Source organism: Nannospalax galili, unplaced genomic scaffold, assembly GCF_000622305.1.
Source record: "Nannospalax galili isolate Female #2095 unplaced genomic scaffold, S.galili_v1.0 scaffold698, whole genome shotgun sequence".
Taxonomy (NCBI): domain Eukaryota; kingdom Metazoa; phylum Chordata; class Mammalia; order Rodentia; family Spalacidae; genus Nannospalax; species Nannospalax galili.
Genome location: NW_008341886.1, coordinates 1,276,098 through 1,292,712, shown reverse-complemented (window position 1 = coordinate 1,292,712; position 16,615 = coordinate 1,276,098). Strand labels below are relative to the sequence as shown.

The 16,615-nt window shown below is 39.5% G+C and overlaps 1 protein-coding gene across 1 annotated transcript in view; it reads right to left on the bottom strand.

The window, feature by feature from the left end:
• The window catches only part of Ctnnd2 (catenin delta 2), a 1,011,454-nt gene extending 994,845 nt beyond the window's left edge, over positions 1-16,609 (bottom strand). Inside the window, 1 exon segment of the mRNA XM_017799239.2 lies at positions 16,363-16,609. Within this exon segment, the coding sequence (XP_017654728.2) occupies positions 16,363-16,399 (37 nt within the window). The 5' untranslated portion in view covers positions 16,400-16,609.
• Between the last annotated feature and the right edge of the window lie 6 nt (positions 16,610-16,615).

Sequence of the window (16,615 nt, the reverse complement as noted above, 5' to 3'; positions counted from 1 at the left end):
TTAAATATTTTTATTGATCTTTGAGAATTTCATAAAATGCATTTTGTTCATTTTTAGAACCCCTCCCCCATCTCCACCCCACCCTAGTACATCCCCCTAGTTCATTCCCTCTATTAATTGTTTTCTTTTTGTAAAGCCCATCAAGTCTAACTTGTGCTCCACAAATGTACTTGGCTATGTGTCCATCCCTTGGAGTTTGGTCAATTTAACAGACATCACCGCCTTAAAGAAAACTGACTCTGCATTTCCTGTCTCCCATCTGTTAGGATCTGCCAACAGATCTTTAGCTAGACTGGGACTTCTTGCCCAACCCATCTCTCTCCACACACATATTTTTTTTTTATTTTCAGTTAAAGTTCTGCAATCTTATGCAGTAATTTCTTTTATCAAAATTCCACTCTTAAAGTCACATAATTAGGTTCTAATATTTTATTATGTTGCAGTATAAAAAAACTCAAAGGGCTGGAGAGATGGCTCCATGGTTAAGAATATTCACTGCTGTTGCAGAGAACTTGGGTTCAATTCCAGCACCAACATAAGGCAGCTCACAACTACCTGTAACTCCAACTCCTGGGACTCAAACACCATCTTCTGGCCTTGTTGGGTACTGAACACACATGGTGCACATACATATATGCAGGCAAAACACTCATACACACAAAAATATAAATAAAATCTTTTTTAAAACTCAGTAACTCAAACACATTGAAGTTTATTCATTATGAAAACACTGAAATGTGTTCCATATATATCAACTGAGCCTTATCTCAAAATCAACATTTTGGTACTTATATAGTACTTTGAAATAATTTATTTTTGGTTGCAATATTCTAATGTAGAGGTAAGTATCTGGAATTTAAATCCAATGGGAAACATATACTTTGGGAAACAAATCTACTATTAATAATTATATATGCTAACCACTCCTAACATTACCATCTGTCCCATTTAGAGTACATTCATCTGTACTTATCCTTAAAATAATGACTTTAATAGAAAAGTCTTAAAAGTCTCAACAGAATTCAGCATCTCCCTGTGGTTTATAATCTAATACTTTTCTTTGGGATGATGGTTATTGTTCCTGAGAGATGAAGCTGGTAAAGTTATAATTTGTTGAACTTTAAAGGACATTTACTATCTATCATGCTGAACCAAGATGCTCAGGATATTGATAATCTATTTATTGTGAGATAATTTGACTTTATACATAACCTGGTGTGGCTGGGAATGTCAGGATATATGTAACTGCTATTTTCTCTTTTAATATTTGACCGTTTAATGCATGCATATATAATGTGTTTTGATCAAATCCACCTCCATACCTTTCCTTCTAATTTCTCCCCTATTCCCCCACATCCCCCTTAACTTCATATACTTTAGTTTTTAACCTACTGAGTCCACGTTGTGCTGTCCCTGTGTGCATGGGTGGGAGGACCATCTACTAGAGCAGGAGTTGCCTCCCAAATCCCTGAAAAAAAGCCCAGACTCTCCCACCCCAGCAGCTACCCAATTGCTGATAGCGCTTCAGCTGTGGGTAGGACTCTGTGAACCCCTAATGATGCTGCCATGGTTGGGAAATACTGCTTTCCTGCAGAGCTCTACTCTCTCTGGTTCTTCTAACGTTTCTTTCCCCTATTCGTCATGATCCCTGAGTCTTGGGGAAAAGGGGTACGATACATCTGTCCCATTTAGAGCAAAGCACTCAACAGTATCTTATTCTCTGCATGCTGACCAGTTGTGGGTCTTTGTATTAAACACTATTGCAAAAAGCAGCTTCTCTGAAAGGGTTGAGAGATGCAGTAATCTATGGATTTATAAAGATAAAATCTTTGGGAGTAGTTTATTACCATATCCATTTAGCAGAACAACAGTTTTGAGCTCTCCTCTAGGGCCCATGAACTAGCCAGCCACAAGGTTTTCACCCAGTTAATGGTACAAGGCATGAGTTCTACCTTGTGGAATGGGATTTAAATCTAATAAAAAAAAAAGTGGTTGGTTACTCCCACAACATTCATGCCACTATTAAACCAATGGGCATATCTTGCTAAGCTCATTGTTACTGTAGCTCACAGAGTTCACAGATGGTAAGACTGTTGATGATTTTTCTCATCTAGTTGCATTCATAGAACCATGTAGCATTATGGAAGTTAGTATGTCAGCTAACATAATAGGCAAAGCATTGTGTGAGACCTGGCCATAGAAACTTAATCAGCTACCTAACCATCATATTGATCTCTCATAACCAACTACTGATAGATTATCTACCTTCTACCTTGTTATCTCATTACAAAATATAGCTATGGTAGGTTTCCATGCATGTATTAAAAATGTATCCTCCTTAACCTGTGGGCCTAGAAGCCAGGCATGTTTTAATGTTCATGAGTTAGCATTTGTGATCCATCTATGATTCCTTTTAAAGTATTTTAATGACGTGCTCTCAAGGACGGTACATTCTAACTGAAGGACACATGAAAACGACTCACAAACCAACAGAGCGATAACTTCTAGTTCAAGTACATATTATGAAGATGATGAAGTCGGGCATATTTTAGGAGGGAAATGTTTGCTCTAACAAGATGACTAGGGAAAGAACAAAAGTGGTTAAAGTAGCTGTAGCTGAATAAACCATTAAGAGAGAAGGGGGTGGGGAGTTGTGGTTAAGAGAGAAGGGGGTGGGGAGTTGTGGTTAAGAGGGAGGGCGTGGGGAGTTGTGATTATGAGAGAAGGGGGTAGAAAGTTGTCATTGAGAAGGGGGTGGGAAGTTGTGACAAAACAGAAGCAGTGGTTCTTTTCTTGACCATCCTTGCTAATGTCCTATCAAAAGAGAAGATGTAAGTGGATTGGAAGATACATTGTAGAAGCTGTGGGCATGATGCACTGCAGGGAGGAAGAGTAGAGGCAGGTATTCCTGCCACCAGTAATCTGCAATGGAAACCCTAGTAAGGAGGCACCTGAACCAACACTTAAGGGTGAAGGTGAAAAGAAGGAGGAGGTTAATCCAAGATGAGAGGCTTACATCGACAATACAAAATACCCGCAAAGCCCTAAAAACATGCATAACATGATTCTGTGTCGTATCTATTTTATACATCAAAGTGGAACATTTAAAGAGAACTGAAGAATTTAAAGTTCCCCAAAGAATAACCTAGATTATCCATTGGAAAGTCTTATTCATTCATGAACTAATTCAATATTAGATCTCAAAATCTGCCATAAAGTTTGGCCTTCTTGGCCTTGGGGTCCTCACTGGTTTTGGTCCTGGAATCTCTTATGAACTACGTGTTCCTCCCAGCAAAAATGCATCTGATGAAGCTCTAACTTCTGACATGATTAGATTTTGAGATTGGAGTCTTTTGGAGGTAATCAGGGTTATATGAGGTCACAGGAGTGGGGCCTTAAATGGAATTAGTGACCTTACAAGATGAAGAAGAAAAATCCAGAGATGATGTTATGTCTGTTTCCCAAAGATTGAAGCATTTCCTCTGAGAAGAGGGAAGGAGACTCAGGAGACTCATGAAACTCACAGGAAACATAAGATTCATGAAGCCCTTCCCCTGGGTTACATAACAAACAACTTCTGCCCAAGAGAAGAGTCTTCAGTGGAATAACTTCCTGTGAACTGAGCAGGGCATCCATCCAGTAGTACAGCTTCTCTGAGTCATTTAGCCATGCTTGGACAGACTTCTCAGTGATGCAGCTGCCTGAGCTGTCCATGCTCCTATAAGTAACCTGAAACAAGTCCGCTGGTTTGCCGAGCTCATCTCAGGTGAAATCATTTCTTTGAATCATCCCTGCTTTCTGAGGCGAACAGAAATATTTCCCCAGGAAGTCATCCAACAAAAGACCCTGTGGGGATGTAACTAGAAGGCAGTATCTGGGGCCAGGAAGAGAGCCCTTACCAGGAAACAAACCTGCTGAATCTTCCAGCCTTCAGAACTGCAAAAAATACAAGTCTGCTGTAACAAGCCTCTGTATGGCAGCTTGTTATGATGGCCACCTGAGTTGAATATGAGCACATTTTACTGTAATTTTATGAATGAAGCCCCCCAAGTCAGACTGGACCACCACAAATGCCCTTCAACATATTTTTCCTATCATGACTTAGGGAAACATGGTATGCTCTTGGGTCTTGGTTTAGGTATTTATACCATTTGTACCATATTCAATTTATAATGTTGCACAGTAGTCTACATATTTGGGAAAATACTATATCACCTGTTGCTCATCATTCTCAAGAGCATCAAAAACTCTTCCAGCATCATGTATTCTGCACACCACACATCTGTACATTGTAGCACCTGACATCAGATATTGTGCCATATTTAAAACCAGCATATATGTGCAGCTTGCTTCTTGATATGATTATGGAAGAGGTTCCACATGTTACTAGTACCACTGCAAACCACTGAACAGCACATGCATACACCAGAATGATCAGCTCACCTTGTGTGTACTTCTTGATGCATATAATGTACAGAGCAGCAGCTTTATTCTTTCCCAATGACCTGCAGCATCTACCCTCAAAGATGCACCAGCAGGAAACACATAGGTATCATGTTCTACTATTCAACAGTAACACTGAAATCACTCCTATAATCTATGGACAGCCTCTTCGATATAAATTATGGGCATATGCATTCAGCATCAACAAGCTATAGCAAATAAAATATTAATTTTCCTTTATAGTCTATAAAACAGTTTGTTTAAAATACTAAAGAGACAAGAGTACTATGAAACAGACACAACTGTGTAAACATAAATGATACTGAAAAAACTGTGAAAATAATTCAGCGTTTGCAAGCCGCTGAGTCCTGGCCCACCCCACCTCAATCAGCTACAATGATAAATAACTAGAAGGGTTCCCCAAATTTGCAACCAGGTAGATCTCACCTCAGGGTGTTCGGAGAATTTGTGAACACGACAAAATTTATTGGTCCAAAAATCTGTTGTGTTGCTTTCAAAATGCTTATCCTCACTTTCAAGTGCTAAAATATGAAAATGCACATGAACAAACCACAGTGCTAGAAAGCCCCAAGGAATAACTTTGCTTCTTTTTCCTCCCACTCCCCACTCAAGCCAATGCTTTAGGGGCTGGGTCAGTTGTGTACATGCTATGTACATCCTGTAGACCACCTGACATCCTGTAGATGTGACTGAGATGCTGTAACAGGTACTTCGTCAGGCTATGAAGATGTGTAAAGTCATCTCACTACACTGTGGGAAGCATATAGTGTCTACACTTCATACTGAATGAGCTGGAGTCCTAGTGACCATCCCTATATTTGAAGAGAATTTGCACACTGAGGAAGGGAAGGGGGCCAGAAATCTGCCGGCAAACATGACTGTCCCACCATGTAAATCTAAAATCCAAGTTTGAAAAGGAGACAAATCACAACTTTCCATGTAGGAGAGTGCTAAGCCTCAGGAGGAAGACAGGTTATCTGGCTCTGGAGGCACACACCCCAAAACACATTGTTTTATGACTTCTTTTCAAAAAATTAATTCTGCCCAGTTTAGTGAATAAATATATAAATAAATGAACCACTGATAAGCACATTATTAAAAATTCTGTTGCTGAAAGAAGTTCAAACTACTTCTTTTCTGAATTCTCAAAATGTCTTCCATTTTTGCCCAGCCTCTAGCTCAGCATGCTCCAGAACACACAGGTCTGGTATGAGCATGTGACATCCTGTCGAGCAAGGGGTACTACCTGTCAATTTTCTCCACTACCCTCGACTCCTTTTCTCCCACACTCTACTTCTTCAGTTCACAAGTATGGGTTAGTAGTACTCCACATGTACCCCCAAACTGCTTAAATAGGAAGAATGATGTCCCTACACAATGCAGCCTGCTGGAATTGCAGAAAAGAAAAATTTAAATTAATAAGGGAACTAGAGCACTATGTATGAAATAAATAGCAAGCAAAATCACAATTAAGGCATCTTCTCCAATTCTAAAACCTGGCTCTTCACTAAGCAGTATATTCAAGAGGAATCTTCATCTCACTTTTTCCTTCAAAAGTTTGAAGAACATGAAACAAATTAAAATTCTGAACTTACCCATGATTTCTTCCTATTGGCGGTCTATAGTTGGAGCGAGAAGAATTTCTGCAATTCTATTCAAGTATATAAGGAAATATGCTTAAAGAAAATGGAAGCCAACCACAGTTCACACCTCTAAAGCTGTTCTGATAAAACCTCACAGGCGCCAGACTCGGCAGCCTTCCAGGAGAGAATGTTCTAGAGACAGCTTGACAGATTTCACTCTTGAAGAGTGAAAAAGGGGTATGCAACCCCTTTTTAAAAGTAGAAAATATCAGTGCAAAAAGAAAAACCTTCACAGAAATTTCTGGGGCCAACTGGGTTTAACCTTTAAGAATGTTCTCACAGAGAGCTCTTCCTTTGGGCAATAAATACCCAATCGCATGGTCCGCAGCAAATCATGTAGCCATCAGGGAAGTGGACATTTTTGTAACTGTATTTGCAGTGGAACTCATACATTCAATTTTACAGGCAAGAACATACCTTTATTCCAACTTAAATACTAGCATATGTTCAAGTCATGTATTTTGAATTTAAATGTTTCCTGTAATATTTTCATACAATTTTTGAATTTTTCACTTCCACAAACCCCTGAAAGCTTGATCTCAATAAGCAAATGACAAAATAGGCACAGATATAAGGTGACAGCCAATTACAAATAACAAGTATGATCTGGATCTCAGAACTTGCAGTCTTTATACACTGTCTTTACATGAGACCCCAGTGTCCACTACTGAAAATTAACTCAAAGCAAACAAACAACATCAAAAACCCTCAGTTCATGAGCCACTTTTTTTTTTTTTTTTTTTTTTTTTTTTTTGTCTTTTTTGAGACAGGGTCTGGAACTCACTGTGTAGACCAGGCTGGCCTTAAACTTAAACTCTACCTGCCTCTGCCTCCAGAGTCCTGGAATTAAAGTTGTATACCAGGATGCCCAGCACTCATAAGCCACTTTTGACAATAAGAAGAAACCTAGGGATTGGAGCGATGTCTCTGCAGTTAGGAACACTGGCTGCTCTTGCAGAGGACCCAGGTTCCGTTCCCAGCACCCATAGAGTGGGTCACAACTGTTAATACCTCCAGTTCCAGGGGATCATCATTGTCTTCTGGCCTCCATGGGCATTGCATGCACATGGCACATTACATATATGTAGGTAAAACATTCACACGCAAGATGAAATAATAAATTTTTTTCATTGAGCTATAAAATTTAATGCCATAGACATAGATTTATAATTGTCAGATTTTTATTGAATATTTGTTATTTTCATGCACTATAATTGGATGGTATTCAGATCTCCTTCCCTATTCACACCTCTCCTTATTCCCCCCTCACAATTTAATAGACTATATTTTAAGCTATATATATGGTTTGTCATTATTAACATGATTACTACCTAGGATGTGAGGATCAATAATAAAAAAGAAAGATTACTTATGTGGAGTAAAGGTGGTTTTTGGAAAGCACAGCAAAAAGTACATGTCTCTATGGAGAGGAGGAGAATATGGCAAATCATGCATTTGGCCGAGACAGGTGTCAAACTAAACTTTCCCAATGAACTTGAACCTGACAAGAAGGGACCTGTGAGAAAATAAATGCTTGTGCCATGGGCAAGAAGCATCCACCCCAGGGTCTGGAGGGTGAGGAACACCTGGTCTTCTCACACAGAGGCCCTCTGCCAGGTGCTTAATTCTGCTTCATATAGAAAAAAATCAGGATACACACTATATAAAGGATTTTGTTTCTTTACTATTTCATAGAAAAAATAGCTACTGTTCCAGTGGTCTCTTTACTAAGACACTAAGTACATTGCTAAGTATTTTAAGTACATTGTTTCTTAATTTTTCCCTCAATACAACCCAAAGATGCAGGAATTATTATTTCCCCTCTACCCACAATGACGGTAGCAACCCACTACCTTGCTAAAAGAAAAAAAATGGTAAACTTGAAATTTAAACTTAGTTACTTGGGGGTCCAACTTTTAAGCTATTTCCTACTTATCTGCTTCATTGATGTATTTACAAAATCAGAGAGTGATACATTGTTTTGTTTTTTAAAGAGTAGACCAAGAAAGTGCATACATTTAATATCAGAGTTTAGAACTGTGTTCCCAGAGTAAGTATAAATAAAACGAGGTCTACACCTGTTGAAACACAGCAAAAGATGAAGCAATTACTATAGACAAATGATTCAAATAAGTAATAAAAGAGGCAAACAGAGAAAAGGAGAAATGGGCCTAGTGGACACAAATAGTCTCTCCCCAAACTTAAAACTGGACAACAGCTGATGAAGTGTTTAACCTTAAAATATTTTAAAAGACTAAAATTAAATCACAGGAAAACACAATTTCCTCCATATCTAATGGACACTTACTGTATCCAGTGCTGCAAGCTGCCAATATCATGAGATAATTATCTTTTGTTGTGCTGAAATATAAATTCTACAACTTCTCTGGGGTCGCCTTGACAACATGAATCAACAACCTTGAAAAAGTCATCTTAGGATATAATCTAGGCAAAGCCTGATGAAAAGGGTACAGCTATCAAGAGGGCAATCACTGCCCTGCATGTGCTGCCAAGAGACACAAACACCATCCTTCTCCAGAATCTGCGCATTACGTATGTGGTGCTACCCAAAGGAACGAGACGCAGAAGCTAAGGTGAAAAGCCACCTCACATGACAAAGATAAGGAACAGGGTGTGAGCAATGTGCAGAATGTGCAAAGGTTTATCCTGATCAGCACTGCTTTCGAAATGAAGGTCCTTTCTGGGCATAAACTTTTAACTTTTTAACATTTTCTATATTTTCAAATTGCTAGTGACTAGGCATTCTTTTTTTAAAACATAAAATAGTAAATCTTAATTGGAAAAGAGAAAAACACTGCATTCATGTGCTTTAGCATTCTCAAGAAGATTTCAGTTGCTAATCCTACTTAATGTATTGCAATTTAAAACAGAATAAAACAGAAGTGTGGATTATTAAAAAGTAAGTAATATATGCTCTGTAAGAATATACTTTTTTAACTTAAGGTCAAGTAAATGGTGTGATTTATCCAAAATATCATATTCCTTTCAAAAATTTAAAGATGTGGTTTTCCCTGTTTAGTAATATGATATACATTGAGCTGTGATAAATTTAATGGACTAATATTACATAAGAAGAAAATACTTGAAACCACACTGTAAACATTGTGTTCTCACATTTCTGTGTAAGTGTGGTTGGGTATGTGTACTGGTATGTATTCTGCTAGGATTTTGCCTTGATTTTCTTTTTAGGTTAGGTATCAGGAATATCTCCAAAATAACTATTTTTCTAAAATATAACTCATATCTACATTGAATTTTACAATATGATTATCTCTAAAAAATATCAAGCCACTGAAAAGCCCGATCCTCACATTACCTTCCCGAGTCTTCCCACAGTACCCACCAAGTCACAGGTAAATATGACATGATTGGTGATGCCACTGAGACTTGTTAACATTCCCCATTTGTCTATATGGTCAGTTCTCATCCAAATTGCCCATGATTCAAGCAAGAACCAAACTCTGTACCAGTGAGGACTTTATTAAAAACAGAAAGTTCAATAGTAGTTCTTTTATATTTCAAGAACTTGGTATGCTGCCAAAGCAGTAGCTCTTTCTGGAAGTTAGAGTATTCTATAGTTAAAAGTAATAACAGTTATGTTATTCTAATATTTGAAACACCAGATAAAATATTTGCTAGAGAAGAATAGAATTTATTATAAAAGTGGCCATTTTGAGGTTGAGAGGCCGTGCTCAGAGTCAAATAAAACATATATTTATAAATGCAATATTTACTTATTTCTTATCTCTGCCCATGATCATAACTATTAATACTGATATATGAAACAGTCAAATGCTGATGAGCATCACTGAGGCAGCATATTCTGTGTGGATAACAGCTGGCTGGGATTAACATTTATATATGATTTGGGAATCAGCTTTCGATACTATCCTTCCATTACTCAATTCACATCACTTACATGGTCATTCAATTACTAACAGTTAAAAACAAACATGGAGAGTAGGGAGGAAGCACTAAGGGTTAGTCACTCAATGCAGCTGAATTTCATGGATCATCCTCACTATAAATCAGCCAACTCAGTAGGCCTCCGCTGATAATTGTGATATGATATCAAAATAGTATTCAGTATCTAAAGAACTCAGTTACTAGGTGAGATACTGTGAATGCTTCTATGTCCTGAATCCTATCAACTAGAATTCTTTATAGACCATGGCAATGGGGAGCACTTCTTCCTACCTCCAGTGTTTCCTTTCAGGTGAAGGGAACTTAATTAATGAACCATGTCTGGCCTCATGCCAACCTTTCACTTTCTCTGCCTCTGAAGAGTACAGGAGCGGCTTGCTTTCCTTCTTTGCTCTGGAAAGCTCCTTGTCTTCAGAGAGCAAGGCTTTACAAGCTCAGAGGCAGCTCTGACTCTGAGGGAAGAGAGGAGAGAAGGCAGACCAAGGACCTGAAATATTATGCAGCTGCCATACAAAACTATGCTTAATCATGTGTGGCACATTCCTTTATCTTTTCCCTTTCTAATTTCCCAACTTGCCCAGAACATGATGATCCAGTGGTTGATATTTATTGGTACCTTAAAGACATAAGTAAGCAATATTTCTTTACATTTAATAATTTTCAAAATAAATATATGCCATTCTGTGATTTATGTTGTGACATGTCTAAAAGAGAAGAGGTATTTCAAAAGACATCACAAGATGATCAAGGGACTGCTTAACCAAAAGAAGAAACTACATGCTGCATGTGTGAAAACACGTTTTAACTAACCCAAAACTTTTAAATCAGGTTAGTATCAGCTGTGAGAATCACAACTATCAAGTAAACAAAAAATACTAATGAGAAGATTCTAGCCTTCACCTATGGAGGATAAGTATTCTTGCTAATTTAAATGACTTTATTAACTGTTCCTCATCATCTAATGCTACTAAGGGACAGTTATCCCTTTCAGGAAATAGTATGTTCATGTCATTAAAAACTTATAGAAATGTTCACACATACACCTATACTATTTTAGCCAAATATAATTGGTTCACCTGTTTACTTTCTTTAAAAATATTTTTATGACAACCAGAAATGCATTTATGTATTTTACTCTGGTAACATAATTGGCAGTTCCTACAACAAAAAATAAATTTGAATATAAATAACAACATTGATTGTCACAACGTTTTCTTGACTGAAGATAAATTAGTTCTGTGTCACATGGGTCATATTCTGTAGCAAATTCTACCATACTTCAAAATATGTGAGGTTAAAAAACTCGTGTTGCTGAAGATCACAGATGTAACTCAAACTAGAAGGTAATGAGGCCAAAGGAGCTGGGCATTCACAAATGTGGAGGAGCAGATCCCTGCATGTCTGTCTGTCTTCTCATCAGTATTTGGTTCTCTTTCTGAGGACTTGGTTTTAAGAAAGACTGGATCTCCTCTTCACTTCATGATTTTTGCTGCCTCCGTATCTATCTGTTTTATTCTTTCACAATAATGTTATGTTGAGATTGAACTCTGTGCTTTCTAAAAGCTTATGTACATTTCATACAACAGTTCTTAATCAAATTAAAACCCCTCCCCACCCACACGCCCACACCCCAATCCCTGCCCTCCACACTCTCCTCACCAGGCCTCATGTATTTGCCATACATATTAAGTTCCATCCGATCAAGCATTTTATCCAGATGTCCTTCAGTGCAAGTTTATCCACTGGAGTCTATTCAGCACATCTAGAGATCTTAAGGAAGGGCTACTTTTCCCTCACCTAGTGGCAATCAGTCCCAAACAGTCCTCAGGCTAGGACCTGCCCAACACCCATTTTACCACTCTGGGTGGGCCCTGGTCTGATTGAGTTGGCCTGGATCTTGAGCCCTGTGCTTTTGAACTGCCAAGCTGCTTAATATTTGGCCTCAAGTGTGATGCTTATTAAAGTCTATAATATTTATTGTACAACATGAAGCTTTTATCTTAATGAGGAGACTGGCATAATAATAATAATGTCAAAGTTTTGAAATTTCTAATTATTGGGATCAAAATCTTTTAAAATAACAGCAATGAGAAATATAAATTAAGTTTTCAGCTCAATAATTATATTTTTAAATACATAAAGAAATAAAATGCTTCAAGATAGAAAATGTGGCATTTTATATGCAAAGCTACAAATATAATAATATTAAATGTATCTATATAAAATAATATTACAGCAGTGCAACTTTTGCTATAGAAGATGGGATCCCATTTAATAATAACAATAATCTATTTAGTACCATTATATGTCTTAATAAGTAAGTATGGATCTATTCTGTTTAAATTTACAAGTCATTTGTTCATGTACTTTATCTTCAAACCAACATTTTTGAGATTTTTTTTTGTCTTCCTGTACCCATCTGACAGATACAAAAATTAAGTATGCTCCTGGAAAACAGTATTACATTATTGAACTTTTCCAATAACTATTACTACAGGTTAGTAACATATTTAAAGAGAAAAATTAGGCTCTGCCTTACAACCTATGTGTGGGTATTGTATCTACAAGAAATGCTAGACCATACTTGACCATGTAACATACAGAGACATGAAAATAAGTTTAGCATTTGCCAGGTAACCTGGCCAGGGAAATAGTTATCTATTTAAGATGGAAATTTCTAGAAATCATTGTTTCACTTATTTAGTCATTATTTGTAATTTGTCAAAAACTAATTGATACAGAGTCTAACTTCAATATCCTAATGCTGATAATTCATTTGCTATCAATTAATTAATCAAGATACAGAGCTTGAAATTACCCTTAACTGCTATGTGATCAAAATATGAAAAACTGGAGGTGTCATAGCTCCACATTTTTGTTATGAGTTTTAACATTTAAAGGACTAATATTACAGTACGATAAAATATTCCTGTGAGTTTTCTGTGCTGGAGGTACTGTTTGTGAATATAATTGGATTCATTAAACCTAACCAGGCAGTTTTTTAATCAGTAGGTTGGACTGGCAGACAATGTGATGGGAACTATTTATTTGTGACATGTTTAATATTTTATAGTCATATAAAAAGCTGTTGATTTGGCATATGATCAGACAAACTTGAAGCTAGCAATAAGAATTACGAACTACTTCAATCAAATTAACTTTTCACATACAACAGCATAGCACTTCGTGAAGCCGCCTGAGTACTCTGAGCCTAAGAATGCCTTGGATTATGGACAGTGACAGCTATCAAGGAATCCAGAGGGAGAATTTAGATTTAAAATGCAATTACTCAAGAGCTAGCCAGCAGAAATGCATTGTGCCACACCTTCAGCCAAAGTGCTGGCTTAAAAAATAACTGAGCAGTGTATGCTTGGCTCTTACTCAGCGAGTTTGAGTATAAATACTGCCAACTACATGGGATCTTTTGAAAATGAAAGTGACGTCAGAAAGGGGAATAACAGCATCAGCTTCTGTGAGAAGTAAGCGTGTCATTCACAAAGAGAAACCAGCACAAAGGGGCGTGTCCATATTCTACAGAAGGCAGAAAACGGGACAACAGACCCTCTCCAAAGATGAAGTTTAACACTTCTAATTTTGATTTCAGTTGGTTTGGTACAACTAGGTGCACTGATCCATGCAAGCTATATCTGGCCTTATGAACAATAAAGCATTTCAAATTTATATTTATTATTTGATTATATGAGAACAACCTGACTATACTACACTGCGAAATTCATCAATAGTTCCATATAACTGCAGACCCTACAAAAGAAAACTTTGAAGAAGTAGAACAGAAAACAGCAAATTCTGTGCCATTTTCCGGAGAGGCACTACATCTGATTACATGCTGAAAGCAATATTCTTGAGAACATTGTAAGTTCATTTTTAAATTTTAGAATCCATTATGAAAGTGATATTATCCCTAGAAATTACTTAACAAAACTACAAATTGCCTTTTCTAACTAATATCATTTAATTTCTTTTCTCTTTTTCTCTCGCTTACTTTCTCTCTCTTGAACTATTGAACTGGAAGAATTGTCTTCTATTGTATTGTGAAAGCTGTGAAGTAGATGGAAATGCTTTAAGTTGACAGTACATGACTTTTATTACAAACATTGAAAACATTGCTGGCATCTGTAATGACTGACTTATACAACTGCATAAACCCACACCAAATGAAATAACCGCTTTCATGAAGACTGTGACAATTTTATTAGAGCGATAACTCATGCACAGCTTACAGGTGCCATTCAATCGAGTACCATCATTTTCAATGCACAGTACAACATAAAAGCCATGTACGCCATACAGACGGCTTTTCTCCGGCTGGACAGCAGCTCTCTAAAGGCACATGCCACATAAACTAGTCCTTAAAGATCCATGGTTAAGACTAAAACACTACACTCAAAGGGGAGAAAGAAGAAGAAGAAGAAGAAGAAGAAAGGCAAACCTGTTCATCTAATGCTTGCTTTTGAAAGAAATGTCATATTAAAATAATGTAAGGGCACAACAGGGTGCTCTTGGAAAGTTCTTTGAACGTGAATTAGGTGAAACTACAGCAGTGTTGAGGAATCTAATCACAGCGTTTGGCTAACTTGAGCCCTGTGGACGCCTCTGGAGCTTCATGCAGTGCTCACTTGCTGTCACAGTAATCATTGTCCTTCCACATCAACACCTAGCTCCAAATGTAATCATCTTCATTCAAGCCGGAGACCTCATAACCCACAGACCCACAGGATGCTGCTTAACACTAACAATGGATTTTGCATGTCACAGAGAAACACTAAGGGAAGAAGCACAGGGGAGTTGAAAGCATCCATTCCCTACAGAATTCTTGCCCCTATTGGCCACACTTCCCATGGAGCGAATCCCCCAAATCATACACAGGTCCATCTCGGCCATTCAAAATGAGTCATACAGACACTTTTCCATGGGATTTTAGAAGTAGTGTGACTGGGAAGGCTTTGACTTGTGGAGGTGCATGCTCACCAGCAGAGATTACCGAACTACCACAGTGGAAGGAAGCACAATGAGGTAACTCACTCGCGGGTAGTGCCAGCACCTCCCCATTTTCATGGAAGTCAGTGCAGAAAATTCCCAGCATCTTACATATCAGTCACACAGTCCCTAAAAGTGAACTGTCCGTCATGCTTATTAGGCCTGGTAGTTGCTTATTACCTATGTCCTCTTAGCCAACATATTTGCCTGAAGACATTAGGCACGCATATTTATAAAGCCTTGCAGAGCTCAAGCAAATCAGATCGGTTCAAATGAGGGAAATGCAAACCCCTTGCAAACATAGCCGGCCCTCTTTTCTCATCCTCCACACCCTTCATTACTCCGGTGTTTACAGGGGAACGCAACTTGGGGCATTCGGGAAGTAAGTGCTCTTTGTGGGAAGCACAGCGACCAGGGACGCACATCCCTTGAATCCCCTAGTCTGTTTTCTACCCCCACCCCCAGACCAAGGAGGCTGCACCTCCTTCCTAGAGACTTTATTCTGAGCAGAGCAGCTCAAACCTGCTGAGTGCAATCGATGAAAACACACTGCACATCAGAAGAGGAAGAGGGGCGCAGCTTTGCTTTCAGCCATTAATTACGAATCACCCAAATATCGTACCGCGTATCTCCACGCACACGCACAGCTTGCCAAACCTGGCTCTCCGGCAGCGCTTTCCAGAGCCTCCTTATCTATTGTCAGGGCACAGGAGCCCCTGAAACCTGTGAATCCCGCTGAAAATGCGTCCTCGGAAACCACTAAATATAGACCAAAGGGGTCTGGGTCTGGTAAGCAGCGGGAGACAGAAGAAATGGCCATGGACGCATGTGACTAAGTCTTTCCGTTTTGTTCTAGCCAAACATCGTAATGACATTGAGCATAAGGGCAAGACTGGAGGGAAGTCTTCCCCACCCCCACGCCGTCTTCTACCGTATATTAGGGACGTCATGAATGCTACCCGGTTGCTCTGGAGGGTGGCGGGGAGCAGCATCTCGGTGTTGCCCTATATACGCGTCCTCCGGGGGAGAGGGGCGGCAGGGAGGGGGAGCACGCAGAGGAGCCGCTTGGTAACCACCGCTCCAAGAAAGGCACTGACCCCAGACCCCGTTCGGGGCAGAGCCTTCTTCTTCCGAGAGGGCACCCGGCGAGACCGCGGTCCTTCTCCCCAGGCAGGCTAGGCAGCCCCCCACAGCCGCCGCCGCCACCCCTGGCCGGCTGGCATCCGAGGACCAACCCCCACTGGCGCGAGGAGGAGGAGGACGCGGAGGAGAGGATGCGCCTGGCTCCGGCAGCCCAGTAAAGGCAACTCACCGAACGGCGCGGCGCCGGACTGCTTCCTGGCGAACATGCACCCGCCACCAGAGACAGCTCCTCAGTCCGGGGAGAGGCGTGCGCGCCGCCGCCCGGCTTCAGAGCAAGGTCCTGACCTTGCCCAACTGCAGCATCTTCTGCTTTTGTTGTCGGAGCGCGGCCGCGGGACAAGGGATGCCGGCGGGGAGCAGGGCGAGCGCGGCGGGCGCGAGGCGGCTCCCGACGCGAGTGCGCAGCCCGGCCCGCAGCCCCT